Below are 23,133 nucleotides of genomic sequence, written 5' to 3' on the forward strand. Positions count from 1 at the left end.
CCATCACCCCGGTTGCAGTGTATAATATGGTAATCAGCTGAAACCGCTTGTGCCATCACCCCAGTTGCCCAGTTTTGCATGGCCGGACGCAGAGTCTGAAATGACGCTTCCATATTTCAGCCAAGCTTGAGGCGATTCTACATGCTATCTAGGTCTTCCATAACTTCACTCAAAGAACCATCTGAAGCACCTCTTTAATGTATAGTACTTTTATCCTGTTTTGTTAAAATATTGATACTAGTGAATAATGACAGAACAGAAACTCAACTACAATTCTGGTACAATTCTGGTACAATTCTGCTGTTATCAACACTCTGTTTTTATGTCAATGTTGTGTTGGATGTTAATAAAATCTACAAAATATCAAAGAGCTTTACCAGGATGTTTCAGCTCTGGAGTTTCCAGAATCATACAAGGGTTTGAGGAGGAGAAAGAGAGAGTGGGTGATTCCACCAATCGCTTTCCCAGAGAATCACAGAGGCCCATTCCCCAAGGAGATTGGCCAAGTAAGTAGCTCTAATTTCTGAATTTACATCTGGAAATAACAATAACAATCAGATATACACAGTTTTCTGCTGACTACTGAGGATGTTGATTAGCCAATACATACAGGGGTTGGACAATGAAACTGAAACACCTGGTTTTGACCACAATAATGTATTGTCCTGATGGACAATTCTGGTGGAAACAGGAGAGTTGAGGTGCACATTGAATTCTGCCCTGATTTGATCAGCCGTGTTTTTTGGATACGATCCGGGTTAGCACCCGAACATCCCTTTCAGACAGCTTCCTCTTACAGCGTCCACAGTTAATCCTGTTGGATGTGGTTGGTCCCTCTTGGTGGTATGCTGACATTACCCTGGATACCGTGGCTCTTGATACATCACAAAGGCTGTATTGGTCACAGATGCGCCAGCAAGACGTGCACCAACAATTTTTCCTCTTTTGAACTCTGGTGTGTCACCCATAATGTTGTGTGCATTGCAATATTTTGAGCAAAACTGTGCTCTTACCCTGCTAATTGAACCTTCACACTCTTATTGCTCTTACTGGTAAAATTAATGAAGATTGGCCACCAGGCTGCTCCAATTTAGCCATGAAACCTCCCACACTAAATGACAGGTGTTTCAGTTTCATTATCCAACCCCTGTATTTAAGTACAGATTGTGCTTATTTTGATTAAATGTGAGGATGCCCCACAGGTGCTCAATTGGATTTAGGTCTGGAGACATTCTTGAACAGTCCATCATCTTTACCTGCTGTCATTTTTATGGTTGTGTTTGTGGTCGTTATCATATTGAAAAACTACTATGGAGCCCAATTTCCAATGGTAGGGGATCATACTCAGAATGTCACAGTACAGGTTGAAATTTACCTCAATAAACCACAGCTCCACAGTGCCGGCAGCACTCATGCAACCCTCGACCATGATGCTAGGTAGCACCACCATGCTTGACTGTAGGCCAGACAAATTTGTCTTGGTAGTCCTCACCAGGTCATCACCACACATGCTGGACACCATCTGAGCCAAACTATTTTATCCTAATCTCGTTAGATCACAGTACATGGTTCCAGTAATCCATGGTCTTGGACTGCTTGTCTTCAGCAAAGTGATTGCAGGCTTTCTTGTGCATCAGCTTCAGAAGAGGCTTTATTTTAGGACAGTGCCATGCAGACAGAGTTGATGCAGTGTGTGGCGAATGTTCTGAATACTGCAGGCTGACTTCCCACTTCTTCAGCCTCTGCAGCACTTATGCGTTATTCTGCTGAACAAGTGGACTCAACTTCTTTATCGACCCTGGGGAGGCCTGTTCTGAGTGGAATCCATGCTGGAAAACTGCTGTATGACCATTGCCATTGTGATGTATCCACGTTTCAGGATGTTAGCAGCCTTCTTATAGCCTAGACCATCTTTATGTACAACAACAATTCTGTTCCTTACATCCTCAGAAAGTTATTTGCCAAAACTGTTTGACTACATCCAGGGCAATTGAACAACTGTGTAATTTAGATGTTTGATATTTGTCTGTTTATTTATAACTATACATTTTTTGTGTACCAAACTGTGTTAAATGTGTACAGATCAGGTCCGCATTTAAGGAAGTGATCTACAGCATCACTGGTGAAGGAGCAGACCAGCCTCCAGTGGGACTTTTCACTATTAATAAAAACACTGGATGGCTCAGTGTAACAAAGGCTCTAGACAGAGAGACCAAACATAAATATGTGGTAAGAGACTTTATTATTTCTCCTTCTTGGTGAAACAATGCTTTCATCGTAGTTTCATTTCTAACCTGCCAGTATTTAAAAAGTGTAAAAAGTATATTTCCCCTCATGGTTAAGAGGCAAAAACAGCAGAAAATAAACAAAAGTCTGGAGTCTCCAGTAAATATGCAGAAGCAGAGTTTTTGTCTTGGCTGGCATTCAGCAAAAGGGCATAGGGCATGTTTTAGACTGAAATCTGCTCTCCTATAGGTTACTTTCTATATGCACAAGGTTTAAATAAAACACTATTGCATTTATTTAGAGTTTACAGTATATTACAGACTAATAAACATCTGTGCATTATTCATATTTAGCATTTTTTCATTCATTTTGTTTGTTGACTCAGATTCAAGCTCATGCTGTTGAAGCTGATGGAGAGCTTAAAGAGGAACCTATGGAGATGGTCATCATCGTGATCGACCTAAATGACAATAAGCCCATTTTCACCCAAAACCCTTTCCTTGGCAGTGTTCCAGAATCTTCAACAATCGGTAGTTAACCAAATCTAGGCTCTTTTGGTGTGTTTTTTCTTTGTTTCTGTCAGTTCCCATTTCAGGTCTTATAACTTATAATAAGTTATTATATCAGACAGACACACGCCCTGATCTCTTTTACTCCAGAAGACATACGACTGCTCAAAAATAGAATCATTTAAAATGTAAAAGGAAGCAGAATTGTTGTATTTTCCTGGAACTGATCATGTTTTGGTCAAAATTTTACCAAGCGACTGTTTTTTTTTTTTTTTTTAGTAATTTTGAATGTATATATACTATATAAAACTATATATACAAAATGTAAATGTTTTAGTCTAAATAAAAAAGAAATGCAGTAAAATAAAAACTATATAAAACAGTGCACACACCATTCCTAGCTTTAGTGCAGGTAGTTTCACACTTTTTTCTGTGGACACTATTGGGTCATTTACTGATATTATTTGGTTTGAAACATCATATAAATATGTTTGAAGCACTAGAAGTAAATAATATGGGTTGGGAAAAAAGCAAGTTTTTTATATATATATATATATATATATATATATATATATATATATATATATATATATAAATATATATATATATTTTTTTGTGGGGAACGTCCTTTTTTATTTTGAGGAATCAGTGGCAATGATGACGTCATGTGATTTACTCAGAGACCTAAGAGTCAATGTAAATACAACTGATTTTGTGTTTTGAGCAAATAAATATAATTATAAATATAGAGTTATAATGGAAAAAATAAAACAAGGAACTTTGAAGGAGATCTTATTTTTAGGTGTTTTCCCAATGGATTTTCTGCATATGCTTTACTGCACTGGGATCTATCTGCTATTTTCAGAAAGATTAAGTATATGGATTATGTTTATGCGTGAAGGCATTTCTGAGTAATTAAGCTAAGAGAACACAAGGTGCGATTTTGGACAGAAAATCCGTCTGTAGGGTTCTGAAGGTAAAATATAATCAGTATGAAGAAGGTTTGATCAGATGAATAGCTGCAAATTTTTATGTCATTATTGGTGAATCTCTTTTTTTTCTGAAGGAGTGGAATTTATGACAGTCACAGCCACTGATGAAGATGATCCTGAAACTGATAATGCAGAGGTCAGATACTCCATCATCAGCCAGGATCCACCACAGCCAAGTCCAAACATGTTCATCATTAACTCGACTAGTGGAGGGATTAGAGTGAACTCTGATGGGCTGGACAGAGAGGTGAGAGCAGAAATCAGATTATGAATACTGAGATGATGTGGAATGAGGTAATAAAGCAGATTAATTCATTAAAATATTCTCTTCCAGAATTATCCTGAGTACACCTTGCTGATCCAAGCTGCAGATATGATGGGTAATGGCCTCGTCACCACTGGAACAGCTGTTATTACTGTAACTGTCAGCAACGACCATGCACCAAAGTTTGAACAGAACTCAGTAAGGCTATTAATAAACTTCTAATTCTTTCTAGAAGCTCAACTACAATTATCTACTCCATCGGTCTAAAGCGCGAACCCCAGTTCGATCCCCACTTCATGCAGCTTTGCCATCAAGCTGCCGGCGCTCAGAGGGTGCAAAATTGGCCCTGCTCCCTCCGGGTGGGTAGATGGCGCTCTCTCCCCACATCAGTCCTAGGGTGATGTCTGCAGCACAGGGCGTCTGTGAGCTGATGTATCAGAACCGAGTCGCTGTGCTTTCCTCCGAGCGCGCTGTGATGTTGCTCGGCAATGCTGCATCAGCAGCAGCTCGAAAAGAAGCGGTGGCTGACTTCACATGTATCAGACGAAACATGTGTTAGTCTTCACCCTCCTGGTGTGTGGGGGCATTACTAGTGATAGGGGGAGTCCTAATGAATGGGTTGGGTAATTGGCCAAGTAAATTGGGGAGAAAATGGGAAAAATTTGAAATAAAATGAATGTAACTACAATTAGCTACTTATTGTGTATTTTCTAGGGGTGCCAATCAATAAAAGAGTTCTGATTGATCACAACAGTATTCTACGATTAATTCTGCAATTAATCACATATACTCCTTAAGCTTTTAATACTTAATATGTTTAAATGTACATAAAATAATTAATGTTAGACTGGCAAAATGAAATTACAGTGCCGTGAAAAAAGTATTTGCCCCTTTAGGTTGTTTTTTTTTTTTTTTTTTTGCTTTTTTGTCATACTTAATTTTTTTTAGATTGCCAAACAGCGTTATAACCTTATGAACTTGATAATAGTGGCACTGTCTTTACATCAACATAAACACTACTATGTATACAGGTTTGGTAAATGTATTAATTTGCATAAAAAAATGTGTTAACGTTTGAACTTCTTGCATTAACAAGCTAATGTTAACAGCAATAATATTAATGTGTAATAAACCTTTTTTTTTTTTTTTAGTACACTGTATCAGTACCAGAGAATAAAGTAGGAGCTGTGGTGGTGAAGCTACCAGTGACTGATGGAGATGAACCTCAGTCTCCTGCCTGGATGACCAAGTTCAGGATCATTAGTGAAGAGAGTGAAGGATTCTTTAATGTTAGCACAGGACCCAACCAACAGGAGGGCATCATTACTACAGCTAAGGTACTGTTATATTAAAATAGACTGTACTGGACAGCAGATGTTCTGAGGTTCTGAGGTACTTAAGTAGAAATGTTGGTTATCTATACTTTACTGGAGTAATTACTTCACTTTTTAATACAACGTGTTACTTCAACGTGTGTAAAGATAATCTGTGCAGAGACTCAAGAAAACTCGAGACAAATGTCCAACTAAACTTCTTTAATATATTTACATTCTACTAAAATACATTCATTTTTAGTGGACATACAGCTCTGGAAAAATTAAGAGAGCACTTCAGTTTCTGAATCAGTTTATCTGATTTTGCTATTTATAGGTTTATGTTTGAATAAAATAAATAGTGTTGTTTTTTTTCTATATACTACGGACAACGTTTCTCCCAAATTCCAAATAAAAATAGTAATTTAAAACATTTATTTACAGAAAATCAGAAATGGCTGAAATAACAAAAAACGTTTTAAGAGTTCAGAAATCAATATTTGATGGAATAACCCTGTTTTTTAATTACAGTTTTCTTCATGCATCTTGGCATCATGTTCTCCTCCACCAGTCTTACACACTGATTTTGGATAACTTTATGCTGCTTTACTCCTGGTGCGAAAATTCAAGCAGTTCAGTTTGGTGGTTTGATGGCTTGTGATCATCCATCTTCCTCCAGAGATTTTCAATTTGGTAAAATCAAATAAACTCATCATTGTAGTTTCTCAGTGTAGTGCCGTTGGGCGGCATTAGCCGCTAACCGCTAGCAGGTAACAGCTAATGCTAATGCTCCAGCCTTAGTGCTGGAAACACATCCAGGAATCTAAGCTTAATTGAAATAAATGGAAGCACTTTACTCACCCAAATAAACAGTTGTAAGAAGTGAAATCTGTGTAGATTAACATCCAATGCTGGTTTGACTTTAAAAGAAAGTCTTTTTTATTAGTTTTATTTACTTAGCTTAGCTTTACTTAACTTAGTTAGCTACCCCCCACCTCCACCACCCAGATGAGACCTGCTAAATTAGAAGTTCCTTAAAATAGTGTCTCTTAAAATGCCCCTAATAATCTTATGTATGAAAATACACCAGAAAATAGACTTGTAGTCCTAAAAATATTGTAAAACTATTATTTAACTTAATTAAGCAGCACAGAGGACATGGTTTAAATCCCCACATCAAAGAAAACTCTAGTGAAGGCTAAAATTCCTCAATATGTGTAATCATGTGTTTATCCAGATTAATATAAAACTTGTATATAAAATATATTGCTATGCAGTGTTTGTAGAAAACTATGCCATGGACACAAAATATTAATTATATCAATATTAACCCATATTTATTTCTTCTCCAGCCACTGAACTTTGAAGATAACAGTAAGCACACTCTGCTGGTGGTTGTGGAGAACGATGTTGTGTTTGGGAAACCCCTCCCCACATCCACAGCTACAGTGATCGTGAATGTTGAGGATATAAATGATGATCCAGTGGATGGGAGCCCCCTTTAGTGAAAGATCTCATCTTGGCTGTGGATGATAGTGAGTCTTTTGCTTTAGTCTTGGTGTGAAAGAAGTGTTTATATCATGTGTATCATCTTCATAATGATATTTACATGTGTGCAGATCCAATCCCAGCTACTGGTACAGGAACCTTGAAGGAGGATTGAAAGAGATTAATTAAAGACCTTGAGAAAGACTTCACTTGGACACCCTCAAAGATCTTCTTCCTGCCATGTTTCTAGTGAATAACTGTAAATCTGCTGCAAAATAAAAATAAATGCATTCAAAACCAGCCTATGTGACAACATAATTATTACATTCCCTTTTTACGATTCAGCTACTTTTATTTCACAGTTAAAATGGCTTAAAAAGAAATTCTAATGTTAAAAAACATGCATAAAAAACATTGAAAAAAGGCCAAATTCGACAAAACACTTCAACATCACAAACATTGACTACGTAAAAATAAATATTGGTGAAGTAAAAAATAAGAAAATCATTAAAAATAGTTTTGGAATGACCAATGGTGTATCAAGACATATGCCAAATGACTCCTCACTACCTTACACTACTCTATACTACTCCATACACTTTATACTACCACATAACCCATAAATTACCCTACTCCATGCTCTCTATACTACCCTATAACCCATAAACTACCCTATACTACTCCATGCTCTCTATACTACCCTATAACCCATAAACTACCCTATACTACTCCATGCTCTCTATACTACCCTATAACCCAATAAACTACCCTATACTACTCCATGCTCTCTATACTACCCTATAACCCATAAACTACCCTATACTACTCCATGCTCTCTATACTACCCTATAACCCAATAAACTACCCTATACTACTCCATGCTCTCTATACTACCCTATAACCCCATAAACTACCCTATACTACTCCATGCTCTCTATACTACCCTATACCCCTTAAACTACCCTATACTACTCCATGCTCTCTATACTACCTATAACTCCCTAAACTACCCTATACTACTCCATGCTCTCTATACTACCCTATACCCCATAAACTACCCTATACTACTCCATGCTCTCTATACTACCTATAACTCCCTAAACTACCCTATACTACTCCATGCTCTCTATACTACCCTATACCCCATAAATTACCCTATACTACTCCATGCTCTCTATACTACCTATAACTCCCTAAACTACCCTATACTACTCCATGCTCTCTATACTACCCTATGCCCCATAAATTACCCTATACTACTCCATGCTCTCTATGCTACCTATAACTCCCTAAACTACCCTATACTACTCCATGCTCTCTATACTACCTATAACTCCCTAAACTACCCTATACTACTCCATGCTCTCTATACTACCCTATAACCCCATTAACTACCCTATACTACTACATGATCTTTATACTTCCCTATAACCCCAAAAACTACCCTATACTACTCCATGATCTCTATACTACCCTATAACCCCATTAACTACGCAATACTACTCCATGATCTCTACACTACCCTATAACCCCATAAACTACTCTATACTACTCCATGCCCTCTATACTACCATATAACCCCATAAACTACCCTATACTACTCCATGATCTCTATACTACCCTATAACCCCATAAACTACGCAATACTACTCCATGATCTCTATACTACCTATAACCCCATTAACTACCCTATACTACTCCATGATCTCTATACTACCCTATACCCCTTAAACTACCCTATACTACTCCATGCTCTCTATACTACCCTATAACCCCATAAATTACCCTATACTACTACATGATCTCTATACTTCCCTATAATCCCATAAACTACCCTATACTACTCCATGCTCTCTATACTACCCTATAACCCCATTAACTACCCTATACTACTACATGATCTCTATACTACCCTATAACCCCATAAACTACGCAATACTACTCCATGATCTCTATACTACCCTATAACCCCATAAACTACGCAATACTACTCCATGATCTCTATACTACCCTATAACCCCATAAACTACCCTATACTACTCCATGCTCTCTATACTACCCTATAACCCCATAAACTACCCTATACTACTCCATGATCTCTATACTACCCTATAACCCCATAAACTACTCTGTACTACTCCATGCTCTCTATACTTCCTTATAACCCCATAAACTACGCAATACTACTCCATGCTTTTTAAAATACCCTATAACCCCATAAACTACCCTATACTACGTGGCTCCAGAAAAAATAAAAAAAGCATTTTAGAAAGCGTCAGGTGTCACACCTCTCAGCCCAAAGCCTCTCGCAGCTTCTTGGTATTTTTTTTCATCACCCTGAACCTACTCATCAGCGCTGGATGCGTACAGAGCAGAGTGCAGCATGATCTTTATTTCCTTCCTGATTTTGATTCAGGTGAGAAATTTAATACATATATATGATTTGTAGAATGGAGATGATTTATCTAAGTGTATCTTGTACTAAATGCCAGGTGTTGGTCGATGGGACCAGTTCACCACCCTGGGTGAACCATGAAGAGCCTGACCCTGAAGAAGCAGCAACAACCACTGGTATACAGCTTTTACTGTAATACTTTACTTTAGTGTATATCCTACAATGCATTGAATCACCAAGCACAAAATATTATCAAAAACATTTAAAACTTTTTACTGTATTTGTCTGATAAGAAAACATTTACCATGCCGGCCCAGTTCTGGACTTCCCAAAATCTTCTGGGGGGTTGAGGAGGAGAAAGAGAGAGTGGTTGATTCCACCAATTGCCTTTATAGAGAATCACAGAGGCCCATTTCCAAAGGAGATGGTGCAGGTATGTGTAGATGATCTCTAAATTAAAATTAAAGAATATCTTTTTGTGTACCTTATCTGTATTATAATACATCTTTCATGTGTGTCCAGATTAAGTCCAGTAATGCTAAGGAAACTAAGATGGTGTACAGCATCACTGGTGAAGGAGCAGACCAGCCTCCAGTGGGACTTTTCACCATTAATAAAAACACTGGATGGCTTAGTGTAACAAAGCCTCTAGACAGAGAGACCAAACATAAATATGTGGTAAGAGACTTTAATTCTGCTAGTTGGAGTAGAAGAACACTAGAAACCGGTTCATACATTTTTCATTTAACAGTGACTGTTATTATTTTTCTCCAGCTTCAAGCTCATTCGATTGCAGCTGATGGTGAGGTTAAAGAAGATCCTATGGAGATTATCGTCAATGTGATCGACCAGAATGATAACAAGCCCATCTTCACCCAAAACCCTTTCCTTGGCAGTGTTCCAGAAGCTTCACCTAAAGGTAGCTATAATGATTGTGATGATTTTTTTTGTGTTTTAATGGCTGTTAATTTATTATTGAATAATTATTTCACTGATAAACTTGTCTCATGGACTTTATTACTCTCTTTCTGAAGAATTTGAGTTCATGACAGTCACAGCTACTGACGCAGACGATCCTAACACTGACAATGCAGAGGTCAGATACTCCATCATCAGTCAGGATCCACCACAGCCAGATCCACACATGTTCGCCATTAACTCGATTACTGGAGGGATTAGAGTGAACTCTGAGGGGCTGGACAGAGAGGTGAGAGCAGAAATCAGGGTTATGAATACTGAGATGATGTGGAATGAGTTAATAAAGCAGATTAATTCATGAACATCATCTTTTCCAGAATTATCCTGAGTACACCTTGCTGATCCAAGCTGCAGATATGATGGGTAATGGCCTCGTCACCACTGGAACAGCTGTTATTACTATAACTGATAGCAACGACCACGCTCCACAGTTTGAAAAGACCACGGTAAGTAATTTGTGTTTTACACTGATGAACTGCTCTTAAATCACATAATACCACAAATATAATCTCACAAAAAATTACTATTAGATTTTATAAATGTAAATGTCAAAAATTACACTACCACTATAAAAAGGTACTCTGAATCAAATAATGATTTATTGAATGCATTATGTAATGTGCATAATCACAGTCAGCTTGCCCCATTTATTTGTTAACACACTATATATTTTGTTCAGGTTGAACAGATGCACCAGGAGAAGTTATTGCTAAAAAGATCAATAAATGAATCAATCACTCTTTACTTTTTCACTTTAAGGAACACTGTGGCTGCCTCTTATTTACAATGCATTCTAGCATTTATAATAAACCAGGACTAAAAAAATGTTTATAAAAGTCTATAAAAGTAATTAATAGAATTAAATAAAATGAATGGAATTTACATTTAGTCTTAATCCATTTTTGCTTCAGTTAGCCAGAGAAATTTCACCAGGAAACAAGCTGGCAAAAGCACTATAATCTCATGCTAGGCATAGGTGCTAGTTTACAACTGAATTCAATAAAATCATTGTTTGACTAAACCTCAAGTGCCGTTAAACAGACTTGCTGCTATCTGTCCCAGCAGCATAACTATGTTCAGTGAGTGAAACTTAAAAGTGAAGCAGCAGGTATGTGTTTGTGGTATGTATGTGGTGAGCAAGCTCATCATTAAAGCAGGAAATGAATCACCAGAAGGACAGCATGCTGCATGCTGCAACAGGCTGCTCATATCCTGTGCACCCGCACAGGATATGAAAAAACAAAACAAAACTTAAAATTCTTAAGCTGAACAAAAACTGTAGAATTGCCTAATAAACTATAGCAAACGTTTCATCTCAACTAGCATGATTAAGATTCTTGTTAAAGTTTTTCCGACTATAAATAATCTGTGTTCGCAAAATTTACACAATGAAGTTGAACCCTATTTGAAGCCAAGCCAACTACTCTGCACATGCTCAATTGTTCTTCAAAACCTAAAACTTGGTATTTGCATACTTCCCAAAATCTGACAGCCACGCCCACTTATTCTGATAAAATAGCAAATGGTCAAGACTGGTTGGATGAGCAGCAAGAGTCCATTTTAGGCTACATCATAGCATTTTAGATATTTAGGTTAAAGGTGTGTTGAAAGGCTGCATAATAGTTTGAATTTGTAGCCTCTTTGCTGTGGTTCAACATGTTTTAAAAAAGCAGTAAAACAAGTGAAATAACAGTTTTATTTAAAAAATGTATAAATTATAAGTAAAAGCTTTGCAATGTAAGCATGACTAAATTTAGTGTAAAAAGAATATATAAAAGTAATTTTAGGAAAAGCTATGCTCACATAGAATAAAAGTAAAACAGTGTTAAATGATTTTAAGACGTAGTTGCGTTGTATGAGTTCTTAAAGCAGCCCTGTTTGTAGCCTGATACAAATACATACTATAGCTGTTTAAAGGAGGAAGCACCTTTAATCTGAAGAATTAGAATTGAAATGTTATATCAGATGAATTCAGAAAATACATATAAGAGATGATTTAAATAAAAAGGATAAAAAATCAATTGAATTTCGCAGAGCAGACAAAAATGATAAAGTTAACATAGACACACTAAACTTCTTATATTTAATATGTTGATACATTATGCTTATCTGTAAGCCCACATACATAAATTACAAGTCGGTTGTGCTCTGCTAATTATAAGGGGGGCGGTCTGAACCAAAAATGCCAGGGCCGATTTTTTTGTTCCAGTCCAGCCCTGCTTGTAGATTATATATTATGATTAAGTGTCTGGCCTCTAAATTCTAGGCATTTTTTTTTGCATCCTTGTGATACAAAAGACACACTGGCTCATCTACAGGTTGCTAAAATAGGGCACTATATGTGAATGAGTAATGCTGAACTTGCTATGTTTGTCAGAGATTTTTATTATACAGCTAAAATATATAATATATATATATATATATATATATATATATATATATATATATATATATATATATATATATATATATATATATATGACATACAGGACATACAGTTGATCATGTGTAGTGGAAAGGCCATAGTTATACATTAACTGCTTGGATTGTAGTGCGAGCCTAGTAGTCCCCAGTTATTAGCAGTGGTAGTAATTGTAGTAGTAATATAGTGTACATTTAACTATCACTGTAGTTGTGTTATTCTTTCTTCCACTGGACTATGAGCAGACCACTCTGCCGGCCCAGAGGAAAATTTTATTGCTTAAATGTTGCTCTATGATGTCTCAGGAGACATATTTGTGATTCTCCCTTGTCTCGTTTAGATATCAACTTTGTCACAGATGTTTCTCCTAAAATTAATAAATTAAAAAATTAATAAATTTAGACAAAAATGAGACATGAGATGTTCTGAAATCAGATTTTTTTTATGCTAAATTGTGTAATTCATGTTCTACATTGTTTAGGTATAGTCTATTCATTTCGGAAGCTTCTTCTTTTCATGGTCTACTTTTATTTAAGCTTTTCTGTATTTAGTAAACTATTACTGTTATTTTTTTTATCAAATCTGAGCACAATGTAAGACAGTATTGAGATCTGTAGTAAAACCCAGGAGGAGATGCATGTGAGATTATGGAAGTCTTTGTCTCAGGAGAAACATCTGAGCAGCAGGAGATTTAAAGTAAAATCTCTCTTGGGTTTCCTTCTAATCTCATACCTGTCTAGGAGAAACAACAGAGACACTAAGGAAATCTCCTTTTTAATTTTTCTTTCCTATGGGCGGTGCTCACTGCCACGGTGAATGTTCAGGATGTAAACGAGGCTCCAGTGTTTGACCCAGTGGAGCAGATCATTTCTAAACCTGAAGATCTGGAAGTTGGTAGTGAACTGACAGTTTACACCGCCACTGATCCAGACACAGCGAGGGCTCAGACAGTGACGTAAGAGCCTCTTTTTTTCTAGGAAAACTTTGTGTTTTTCATAAATTATATATTTATAGAAACAGTGTAGCAATGTATGATGCTGTATGTTTCAGATATCACATAGATACGGATCCTGCTGGCTGGGTGAGTGTTGACCGAGACACTGGACTGATCAGAGTGAAGAGCTCCATGGACAGAGAGTCTCCTTTTGTGAAAGATGGCAAATATAAAGTTCTGATCTTGGCTGTGGATGATGGTAAGGCAGTTTTCCTGTTCTCTCTGTCTGAAGGAAATGCTTTAATGGTGCATCATCCTCTTAAAAACCTTCAAAACGTTTGCAGATCAAGTTCCAGCTACAGGTACAGGAACCCTTGTGATCGAGCTGGAAGATGTGAATGATAACGCTCCTGTTATTGAAGAGAGGGTGGCCATAGTGTGCAATAAGTATCCGGCTCCAATTCTGCTGTCCTTGACGGATAAGGATGGGCCTGGTTTTGCTGCTCCATTCACTGTGGAACTCCAGGGAGAGAGCAGGATCCACTGGACCGCCAGGATGAATGAAACTGGTAGGTTTTTAAACTTTTTAGATGCACATCTTCTTATAGATCTAGGGTGGGTTTCCCGAAAGCTTCGTAACGCTAAGAATTTCGTAAAATTGTACTTACAGTTTTTATCAACTGTTTACACACTAAATCTTTGCTTGTCACACAATTTTCTAAACATGCCCTTCAAACACCATAACCCCACACCAAATCTGTAAAACCACACACTAATTCTCAGTGTCTGACTCAGTTTTCAATTTCCAAGCACACACTTTGCAAAACTCTACACACAAGTTTCTACCTAACACACAAATATCAAACAGGAAGTTACTTGATTTCATCTTTCAAACACATCCTATCAAAATGCCACACTAATTCACCAGTGCTTCACTCCCACCCCTCACATGTGTAAGCACTCATTACTTTATTGAACATCAACGAATCATTGGCTAAGTATAAGCCTATAAATAGGTCAAATGTCAAGATATCTGTTTTGAACCATGAATGACAACGAAGAGAGAGCCGGAAGAGTTTGGTAGAGGCACACTCAACCCCCCAACCCATATCCTCACCACAGCCAACACCCCCAGCTTTTTCAGATATGTGTTTGGTGTCTGTCCAACTTCATGTGGTGGTTGGATTTTTTTTCTGCGCTGTACAAATATGATATTAACAGCAGCAAATGATTTGGAAAAAAATAAATATTTTGGGTTTGAAAACTGTTTATGTTTGTTGTGAGTATTTCACCTTCTCTCTGCACTTCTGTATGGAAATAAACATAGAATCCCATGAATGAAAGAAGAGCTTTAGGTTTTGATCAACAGTGTGTACACGATGAATCCAAAATGTCATATTATGACAAAGGTGTTGGCAATGTGAGGTCAGTGCTTGCTTTTGAGATGTGTTGGTGACATTTTGAATGTTGTGTGTCATTTTGCTGGAGATCTGAGGCATTTTGCATTTTGTGTGAACAATTGTGGGTTTTGTGTGTAGAGTTTTGAAAAATAGACACAGAGCTTGGAAAATGTGTGTAAACAGTAAGATTGATCATACAAAAAACTGTAAGATTGATCATTAATTACAGTTTTTCCCAAATGTTTAAACGCATTTCTAAAAACTTGGCTCAGTTTCTCAAAACTCTAAACACAAACTGAAAATTATTAACTGCTTTTTTGAAACTCTACAAATCTCCAGCAAAACTGATTCCTTCCACCAAAACAACACACACAGCTATTTTATGCTCATCTCTTATATACACACTGACAAGATAAATTCAGAGCACTGTTATCAGAAGTATTTGGTTATGTTTTTTGACTTCATTTGACTTCCAAATGCATACAAGTCCATGGAAATATGTTGTCTTTCTGTTGTTTTTTTTTATTTGGTGTGGTGTAGGACCCCCCCCCCCCCCCCCATTCACAGTACTACACAAATATAAGCTATATGTACTGTATGTAAAATGTTGCAAAATTGTAATTTTCACCTATTTTCACAATGAGAAACATGATAAGGAAAATTCACATACGAAGAGGACACAAAAATGTATTTATTGCAAAATGCAAAGAAACAGATCACTGTTCATCAGACCCCTGATCTCAGTCAGGCAAGGAGACCTCATCTACATCAGCTGCAATATTCTCCCTCGCCAAACAGCGGGGGGAAAACGCCTTGCATGGTGAATCCATCCATGGCAATCATCTGCGTGGATTTCATCACATGCCTCCCCTATTACATGAAGTAGAGCCACACGCTCGTGGGGTCTGCGTTTGTACACTTTCCACCTCCATGCAGAAAAGAATTCCTCTATTGGATTGAGAGATGGGGAATATGGTGGAAGGTGCAGCACAACAAACTGTGTATTTAGAGAACCAATCATTGACCAGAGCTGCCCAGTGGAAACTTACATTATCCCAGATGACAACATAGGAGGGCTGTATCAGTCACGTGAGGCTTCTTTTATACTCTGACAAACGATTGAAACGTTCTTCTAATTAAGTTTACATAGCTGCAACTTGTGTGAGACTACTTGGTAATTAGAGTTTTGTATTTGAAGGTCTGTGATTCTTAGGTGAACAAGGTGTACTAAATGATGAAATTTGTGTTTAGCGATTTGCAAAGCTGTGATTTAGAATGATATTTGAGTGAGAACATATAAAATTGTGTTTAGAGTTTAGCAGTTTGGAGTCACAATGTCGACACATGAGCTTCATGTTTTTGGATTTGTGTGCATAGTTCCACATTTTTTGTGTAAACATTTGGGAAAAACTGTAAAGTGAATTTTGCTTGCAGTTCACCACCTTAAACACCAGGGAGCGCCAATTTTGAGGGAGAAAAAATATTATTTCTGTGGTTGAATCTACAGTTGTGGTCAAAAGTTTACATACACTTGTAAAAAAACATAATGTTATGGCTGTCTTGAGTTTTCAATAAGTTCCACAACTCTTATTTTTCTGTGATAGAGTGATCGGAACACATACATGTTTGTCACAAAAAACAGTCATAAAATTTGGTTCTTTTATAAATTTATTATGGGTCTGCTGAAAATGTCACCAAATCTGCTGGGTCAAAAATATACATACAGCAACAAAATTTGTCAATTTTGGTGATGTAGCGAGTTGTGTCAATCAAATTAGCTTCATGTCATGGCCTCTTCACTTCTTGTAAGTGATTCTGATTGACTACAGCTGTTGACTTCTCATGAGCCCATTTAAATAGGGCTCATTTGACCCAGTGATTAGACTCAGCTACAAAAGCTACAATGGGAAAGTCAAAGGAACTCAGTGTGGATCTGAAAAAGCGAATTATTGACTTGAACAAGTCAGGGAAGTCACTTGGAGCCATTTCAAAGCAGCTACAGGTCCCAAGAGCAACTGTGCAGACAATTATACGCAAGTATAAAGTGCATGGAACAGTTGTGTCACTGCCACGATCAGGAAGAAAACGCAAGCTATCACATGCTGCCGAGAGGAGATTGGTCAGGATGGTCAAGAGTCAACCAAGAATCACCAAGAAGCAGGTCTGCAAGGATTTGGAAGCTGATGGAACACAGGTGTCAGTCTCCACAGTCAAGCGTGTTTTACATCGCCATGGACTGAGAGGCTGCCGTGCAAGAAAGAAGCCCTTGCTCCAGAAAAGGCACCTTAAGACTCGGCTGAAGTTTGCTGCTGATCACATGGACAAAGATAAAACCTTCTGGAGGAAAGTTCTCTGGTCAGACGAAACAAAAATTGAGCTGTTTGGCCACAACACCCAGCAATATGTTTGGAGGAGAAAAGGTGAGGCCTTTAATCCCAGGAACACCATGCCTACTGTCAAGCATGGTGGTGGTAGTATTATGCTCTGGGGATGTTTTGCTGCCAGTGGAACTGGTTCTTTGCAGAAAGTAAATGGGATAATGAAGAAGGAGGATTACCTCCAAATTCTGCAGGAAAACTTAAAACCATCAGCCCGAAGGTTGGGTCTTGGGCGCAGTTGGGTGTTCCAACAAGACAATGACCCAAAACACACATCAAAAGTGGTAAAGGAATGGCTAAACCAGGCTAGAATTAAGGTTTTAGAATGGCCTTCCCAAAGTCCTGACTTAAACCCCATTGAGAACATGTGGACAGTGCTAAAGAAACGGGTTCATGCGAGAAAACCATCACATTTAGCTGAACTGCACCAATTCTGTCAAGAAGAGTGGTCAAACATTCGACCTGAAGCTTGCCAGGAGCTTGTGGATGGCTACCAAAAGCGCCAAGTTGCCGTGAAAATGGCCAAGGGACATGTAACCAAATACTAATGTTGCTGTATGTATATTTTTGACCCAGCAGATTTGGTGACATTTTCAGCAGACCCATAATAAATTTATGAAAGAACCAAATTTTATGACTGTTTTTTGTGACAAACATGTATGTGTTCCGATCACTCTATCACAGAAAAATAAGAGTTGTAGAACTTATTGAAAACTCAAGACAGCCATAACATTATGTTTTTTTACAAGTGTATGTAAACTTTTGACCACAACTGTATATTATATTATATTATATTATATTATATTATATTATAAAATCATATTATAAAATTATATTATATTATATTACAATGCCACATTTTATCTGTAGCTTGTAGTATAATGGTGAATTTACACTGCTCCGTCGCGACAACGCACATGGTCGCACTACCCCCCTCCAACCGGTCGCATGTGGGCGTGACAAAGGCGTTCCCTGCGTCGTCCAATTAAATCGTTTTAATAAATGGGAAATGCTTTTATATAAGCTATTATTATTTCCAATAATTAATAAATATAAATGTGTCTTTATAGATATAAATGTTTGAATGAGATTCATTACACTGTCTAGTGAGCAGTATATAAGCTGAAAAAAGCAAACTTTTCCAATTAAATTACATATTAATATTTTAAAAGCCCACCAGAGACTCCAACAATCTCTGCAGCCTTTCTCCTCGCTGACAGAGTCCCTGTGAATCAGCAGGGATTTTATAAAGAACAGGGAAGCCTGAAAGTTCTCTTCCAGGCTTCTCTGGACGCTTGAAAGCGGAACTAAAATGTTTTCACGCGCTGCGCTGAGGACGCGTTACAGGCCAACACCTGCTCTCTGATTGGACACACGCATCGCGTTGGACGGACTCATTTGCATAAAGTTGAGCCGAGTTCAACTTTTCATCGCATCGCATCCCCCGCTCGACGCATCGGACCCATGATGCACCGCGCGTCTGCGTCTGACGGAGGTGGCGCTTCCCATTGAAAATGAATGGGATCCGTCGCTGTGCGTTGTCGCGTCAGAGCAGTGTAAATTTATACATTTTTTAAACATTTATATCTATAAAGACACATTTATATTTATTAATTATTGGAAATAATAATAGCTTATATAAAAAGCATTTCCCATTTATTAAAACGATTTAATTGGACGACGCAGGGAACGCCTTTGTCACGCCCACATGCGACCGGTTGGAGGGGGGTAGTGCGACCATGTGCGTTGTCGCGACGGAGCAGTGTAAATTCACCGTACTGGGCATATTTAAATCAAACCCACAAATAAATAATTAAATCCAGGTAGAGCTTTTGACATTAATGCTGCAATGAACGCAATCAATGAACTCCTGCAGATGATGCTCATAGTCCAAGTCAGTGCATTCTGTAACCAGGCTGTTACTGTGCCATAAACGCACCTATACACAGGCCGGGAATTACAGCACAACACTATATATTTCCATGCGGGAAAATCCCTGGTACTGTGGATCCGGTGCAGGGGACATATACCAAGAGTGTGCAGATCTGTCCTCAAAGATAACTGTATAAAGTTTAAAACATATTCTGGTTGGTTTAAATTTTTGGCTTATAAAATCATGTGTCCCTATAAAAAAATATATAAATATATATATTTAGGGCGTTTTTAGGGCGTAATAGTGAATAAATATTTAATATTGGCAGTGTTAAATCGATATTTGTGGATCGATTGAGCGCGCTGTTTCTGGGGAGGAGTCAACAAAGATGTTCTTTACCCTCTTTCTTTAATTCTCACATTGCAAAGCTCTTTAGGAAAGACTGGCAGAACTGTCTCATTCTTTACTCACGTCATTCGTTAGTTCGTTGGTTATTCGCTAAGATTGATCGTTTTCGGGAAACCCACCCCTGACTTGTAGCTAATTCATTCACTCACACACTCACTCACTCACTCACTCACACAGCTCACACTGCTATTAGTACTTAAATACAATATATTGACAAATGCAAACTGTGGCTTTTAGGTGAGACTTTGTATTCTAAATATGGAGTTATAGTGGAGTTTCTGCCTCTTTTATAGCCCAATGAAATCCACTGTTGCCCTTTTTATTTTTACCTCATTTTAATTCCATTACAAGTGTTTCCAGTTTAGGACTTTTGAGGTTTATTTCTTACAGTTTTTCTTTAAAAAAAATACATATTTTTTATTAATAAAGCACATCGCAGTATGTTTCTAGAATTGTTGAAAAGCATCCACACGTTGTTTTCATAAAATCCTGGGCAAGTGAGTCTGATAGAATTGCTTTAATTTTCTGGCAGTTCACCTTCATATTTATAGTGTTTAATAGACACATTATAATAATCACCAGTATTATGGTAGCTGTCCTCAGTTTTAACATGGGCCCTTAAAGCAACAGCCCACATAGTTTAATGGTGGGAATTATATTGGTACCCACTATGTGGCTCAAACAACTGTTGGTCAAACAACAATAGAACTTTTCAGTGAAGATGGTTATAGTGTATTTTACACCATTGCTTTGCTGTTTAATTATAACATTATATAATGTTATTTAATATAACAGTATTAAATGTTTGACCAAGACTGAGGCACAATGCACAGGCCCACTGTGTTAAACTTCATTTTTTTTTTCATGAATTGACAAAACTAAATATACATTAAAGTATATTTAATATAAAATTAAGACACCTTCAGTTTATGAATCAGTTTCTCTGGTTTGTTATTTATAGGTTTATGTTTGAGTAAAATGAACATTGTTGTTTTATTCTATAAACTACAGACAACATTTCTCCTAAATTACAAATAAAAATATTGTAATTTAGAGCATTTATTTGTAGAAAATGAGAAATGGCTGAAATAACAAAAAAGATGAACTGTGGCCCTGTACCAAGCTAATTCATTACACAAAATCACTTGAAAGTAAGATGTATTTTAAACACAATTTGTTATATTCACTAGATATTTCATTTTATGCTTGTTGTCAGGAACACCGGCTTAAAAAGGGCAGCGTTAGCTAGCTAGCATGATGGGTTTTTTTTTTAGACAGCGCTGATGTTACTAGGCAAACGTGCTCCTCACTAGTATCTTAAACTACAATTGAAAATAAACTTTTCAATTTTAATAAAAGGTATCAGTATATATGTGTTAGAATTGTTATTGAGAGGTTTTTCAAAGCTACTTAGCACTATCTTCAAGCTAAACAGCACCATGTCCCACAAACATTTTTAGTAAGATGGCTAAGTAGCTAGCTTACTAGCTATTCTGTGTTTGTCAGATTTTGTCAAATACACACACAAAGTGTAAGTGTAAAAGTGTAAAAAAACTGTAAAACTAAAACTGAATTATTTAAAACTGAAATATTCTGTTTCATGGCTTACCCAAGCAGTGCCCAAACCTCACCCATGCGACTGGCCTTAGATAGATATAATAATAATAATTATAATAATAATTATAATAATAATAATAATAATAATAATAATAAGAAGAAGAAGAAGAAGAAGAAGTAAAAATAGCTACATTGCTAATAACATTAATTACAGTAATAATACAATTATTATTATTAATAATAATAATAATAATAATAATAATAATAATAATAATAATAATAATAAAATTATAGCTACATTGATCATAACATTAAGTACAGTAATAATAATAATAATAATAATAATAATAATAATAATAATAATAAAACTATTTACAAATAGCACTTTCAGATTTTTTTTTAAGATAAAACAAACAAAAAAAATTAAAAATAATAATAAACTACAAGTAAAATTCACAAGTTAGCATTAAAATAATAAAAGGCGAATAAGATATGGCAAGCCTTAAACCTTATACATGCAGACAAGTATATTTATATTTTAATATATTTTAACTTTTTTAATCTTACGTTTTTAATCTTGATTTATGCAGAATGTTAATTATTATACTGTCCTTCAGAAAGGTTTAGGCATGTACCTGCACTTCCGTGCTTTACCACATGGTGTCACTAATTCCCCTCTTAGCAATTTTTTGAAAGGATACGGACGCCTCAAACCTTGCTTAAATGTGCGCTCGTTTTCACGCCAAGTATTTCTTTATAAATACTTGAGATACTTGAGAGAGGCGTGAGATATTTCAGGCCTGTTTATAAATGAGGTCCCTGGTATTTTAATCCTTTGGAATAAATTATTATTGGTTTTAATTCTGATATTATATTTATTTTAAAGTACTTTAGTTGTCACCTGAAGTCTTTTTAATGTTCTTTATAACTAAAGCTGACATGACTTGACCTGACACATGACAAATTAAACACTTTGCTAATATCAATTGATTTTATTCACCTGTGAACTAAATAAAACATTTGAAATAAAGAATAAAAAAAACGTATTGTTCCAGAGATGAGTAACCTTATCTCTCTTTTTACTGCAGGAACTGGAATAATACTCACGCTGAAGAAGTCTGCACTGGAAAAAGGAGAGTACACTGTTATTTTGAGGGTTTACGATGCAGGCGCCCACTTCCAGGACACCACCATCAGCGCATCTGTCCTTCTGTCCTTCTGTCCTTCTGCACTGCAGAATTTAAATGCCTTTCTTCTCATAATATGTATGATTGTTTCTGTCTGGAGGTGTGAATGAATTTAGCTTACTGTATCCAATATTCATATTCACACAGCATGCATAATGTAAAATTTTACTTAAAACTGTAATAGCACACATGCAGAACTTAAAACTGTAGTAATTTTCCAATAAATAAATGCAATTACCCTAATACTACATCCACTTTCTCAGATAAAAGTGTTTTATTCTTCTTTTTAGGATAACTCTTTCAAACAGACTGTTCCACAACTTGTAAATAATCTTTTTTTTTCCTTTTACTATTAACTGTTACAGTTATTGACGCTATTTTGAACCAAACAATTAAAACAGAAAACCAAGTTATTCACCCCCTTTTTTTTATACTTTTATCATATTAACATTTTGTTTTCTTTTTTCTTTTTTAAGCAGGGTGGGGTAGACTGCCCATCCCTTCTGCTAAGTGTGTGGATTATTCTGCCCGGGCCCACTCAGCCTTTGGTTTATGGTATATTTGGCCAAATCTATAAAATACATTTTATTATTAAGCACAGTGTCTTGTTCATTGACCCAAGTGCAAAAGTAAGATACGTATGTAATTACAAACATTAATAAGAACTACTTAGAACTTTACCGTGAAATATAATTATTAAAACATTTCAGAGATGTTTTTTTTTTTTTTTCATTATTCTGTGACTCCAAATCCCATCTATGCTTTTAAAAAATATTTTTTATAATAATTCCATAGTATTTAGGATAAA

The 23,133-nt window shown here is 36.5% G+C and overlaps 2 protein-coding genes across 8 annotated transcripts in view; both read left to right on the forward strand.

Moving 5' to 3' along the window:
• Positions 1-7,093, forward strand: part of si:busm1-71b9.3 (blastomere cadherin) — a 54,106-nt gene extending 47,013 nt beyond the window's left edge. Inside the window, exons 19-26 of the mRNA XM_049470892.1 lie at positions 370-506; positions 2,083-2,229; positions 2,612-2,756; positions 3,802-3,974; positions 4,062-4,190; positions 5,144-5,329; positions 6,658-6,840; positions 6,925-7,093. Of these exons, the coding sequence (XP_049326849.1) occupies positions 370-506; positions 2,083-2,229; positions 2,612-2,756; positions 3,802-3,974; positions 4,062-4,190; positions 5,144-5,329; positions 6,658-6,810 (1,070 nt within the window). The 3' untranslated portion in view covers positions 6,811-6,840; positions 6,925-7,093. The remainder of the gene's footprint in view (positions 1-369; positions 507-2,082; positions 2,230-2,611; positions 2,757-3,801; positions 3,975-4,061; positions 4,191-5,143; positions 5,330-6,657; positions 6,841-6,924) is intronic.
• A 2,055-nt stretch (positions 7,094-9,148) lies between these two features.
• Positions 9,149-23,133, forward strand: part of LOC103023785 (B-cadherin) — a 169,547-nt gene continuing 155,562 nt past the window's right edge. For 2 of the 7 annotated variants that reach the window (XM_049471036.1, XM_049471034.1), the window contains exons 1-5: positions 9,162-9,209; positions 9,286-9,364; positions 9,482-9,621; positions 9,711-9,866; positions 9,963-10,107. In XM_049471036.1, coding sequence (XP_049326993.1) covers positions 9,177-9,209; positions 9,286-9,364; positions 9,482-9,621; positions 9,711-9,866; positions 9,963-10,107 — 553 coding nt within the window. In that variant the 5' untranslated portion in view covers positions 9,162-9,176. Of the gene's footprint in view, positions 9,210-9,285; positions 9,365-9,481; positions 9,622-9,710; positions 9,867-9,962; positions 10,108-10,222; positions 10,396-10,483; positions 10,613-23,133 lie in introns of all 7 variants that reach the window. The other 5 variants (XM_049471037.1, XM_049471035.1, XM_049471039.1 and 2 more) reach the window with 5 other exon arrangements.

This window comes from Astyanax mexicanus, chromosome 23 (genome assembly GCF_023375975.1).
Source record: "Astyanax mexicanus isolate ESR-SI-001 chromosome 23, AstMex3_surface, whole genome shotgun sequence".
NCBI lineage: Eukaryota > Metazoa > Chordata > Actinopteri > Characiformes > Acestrorhamphidae > Astyanax > Astyanax mexicanus.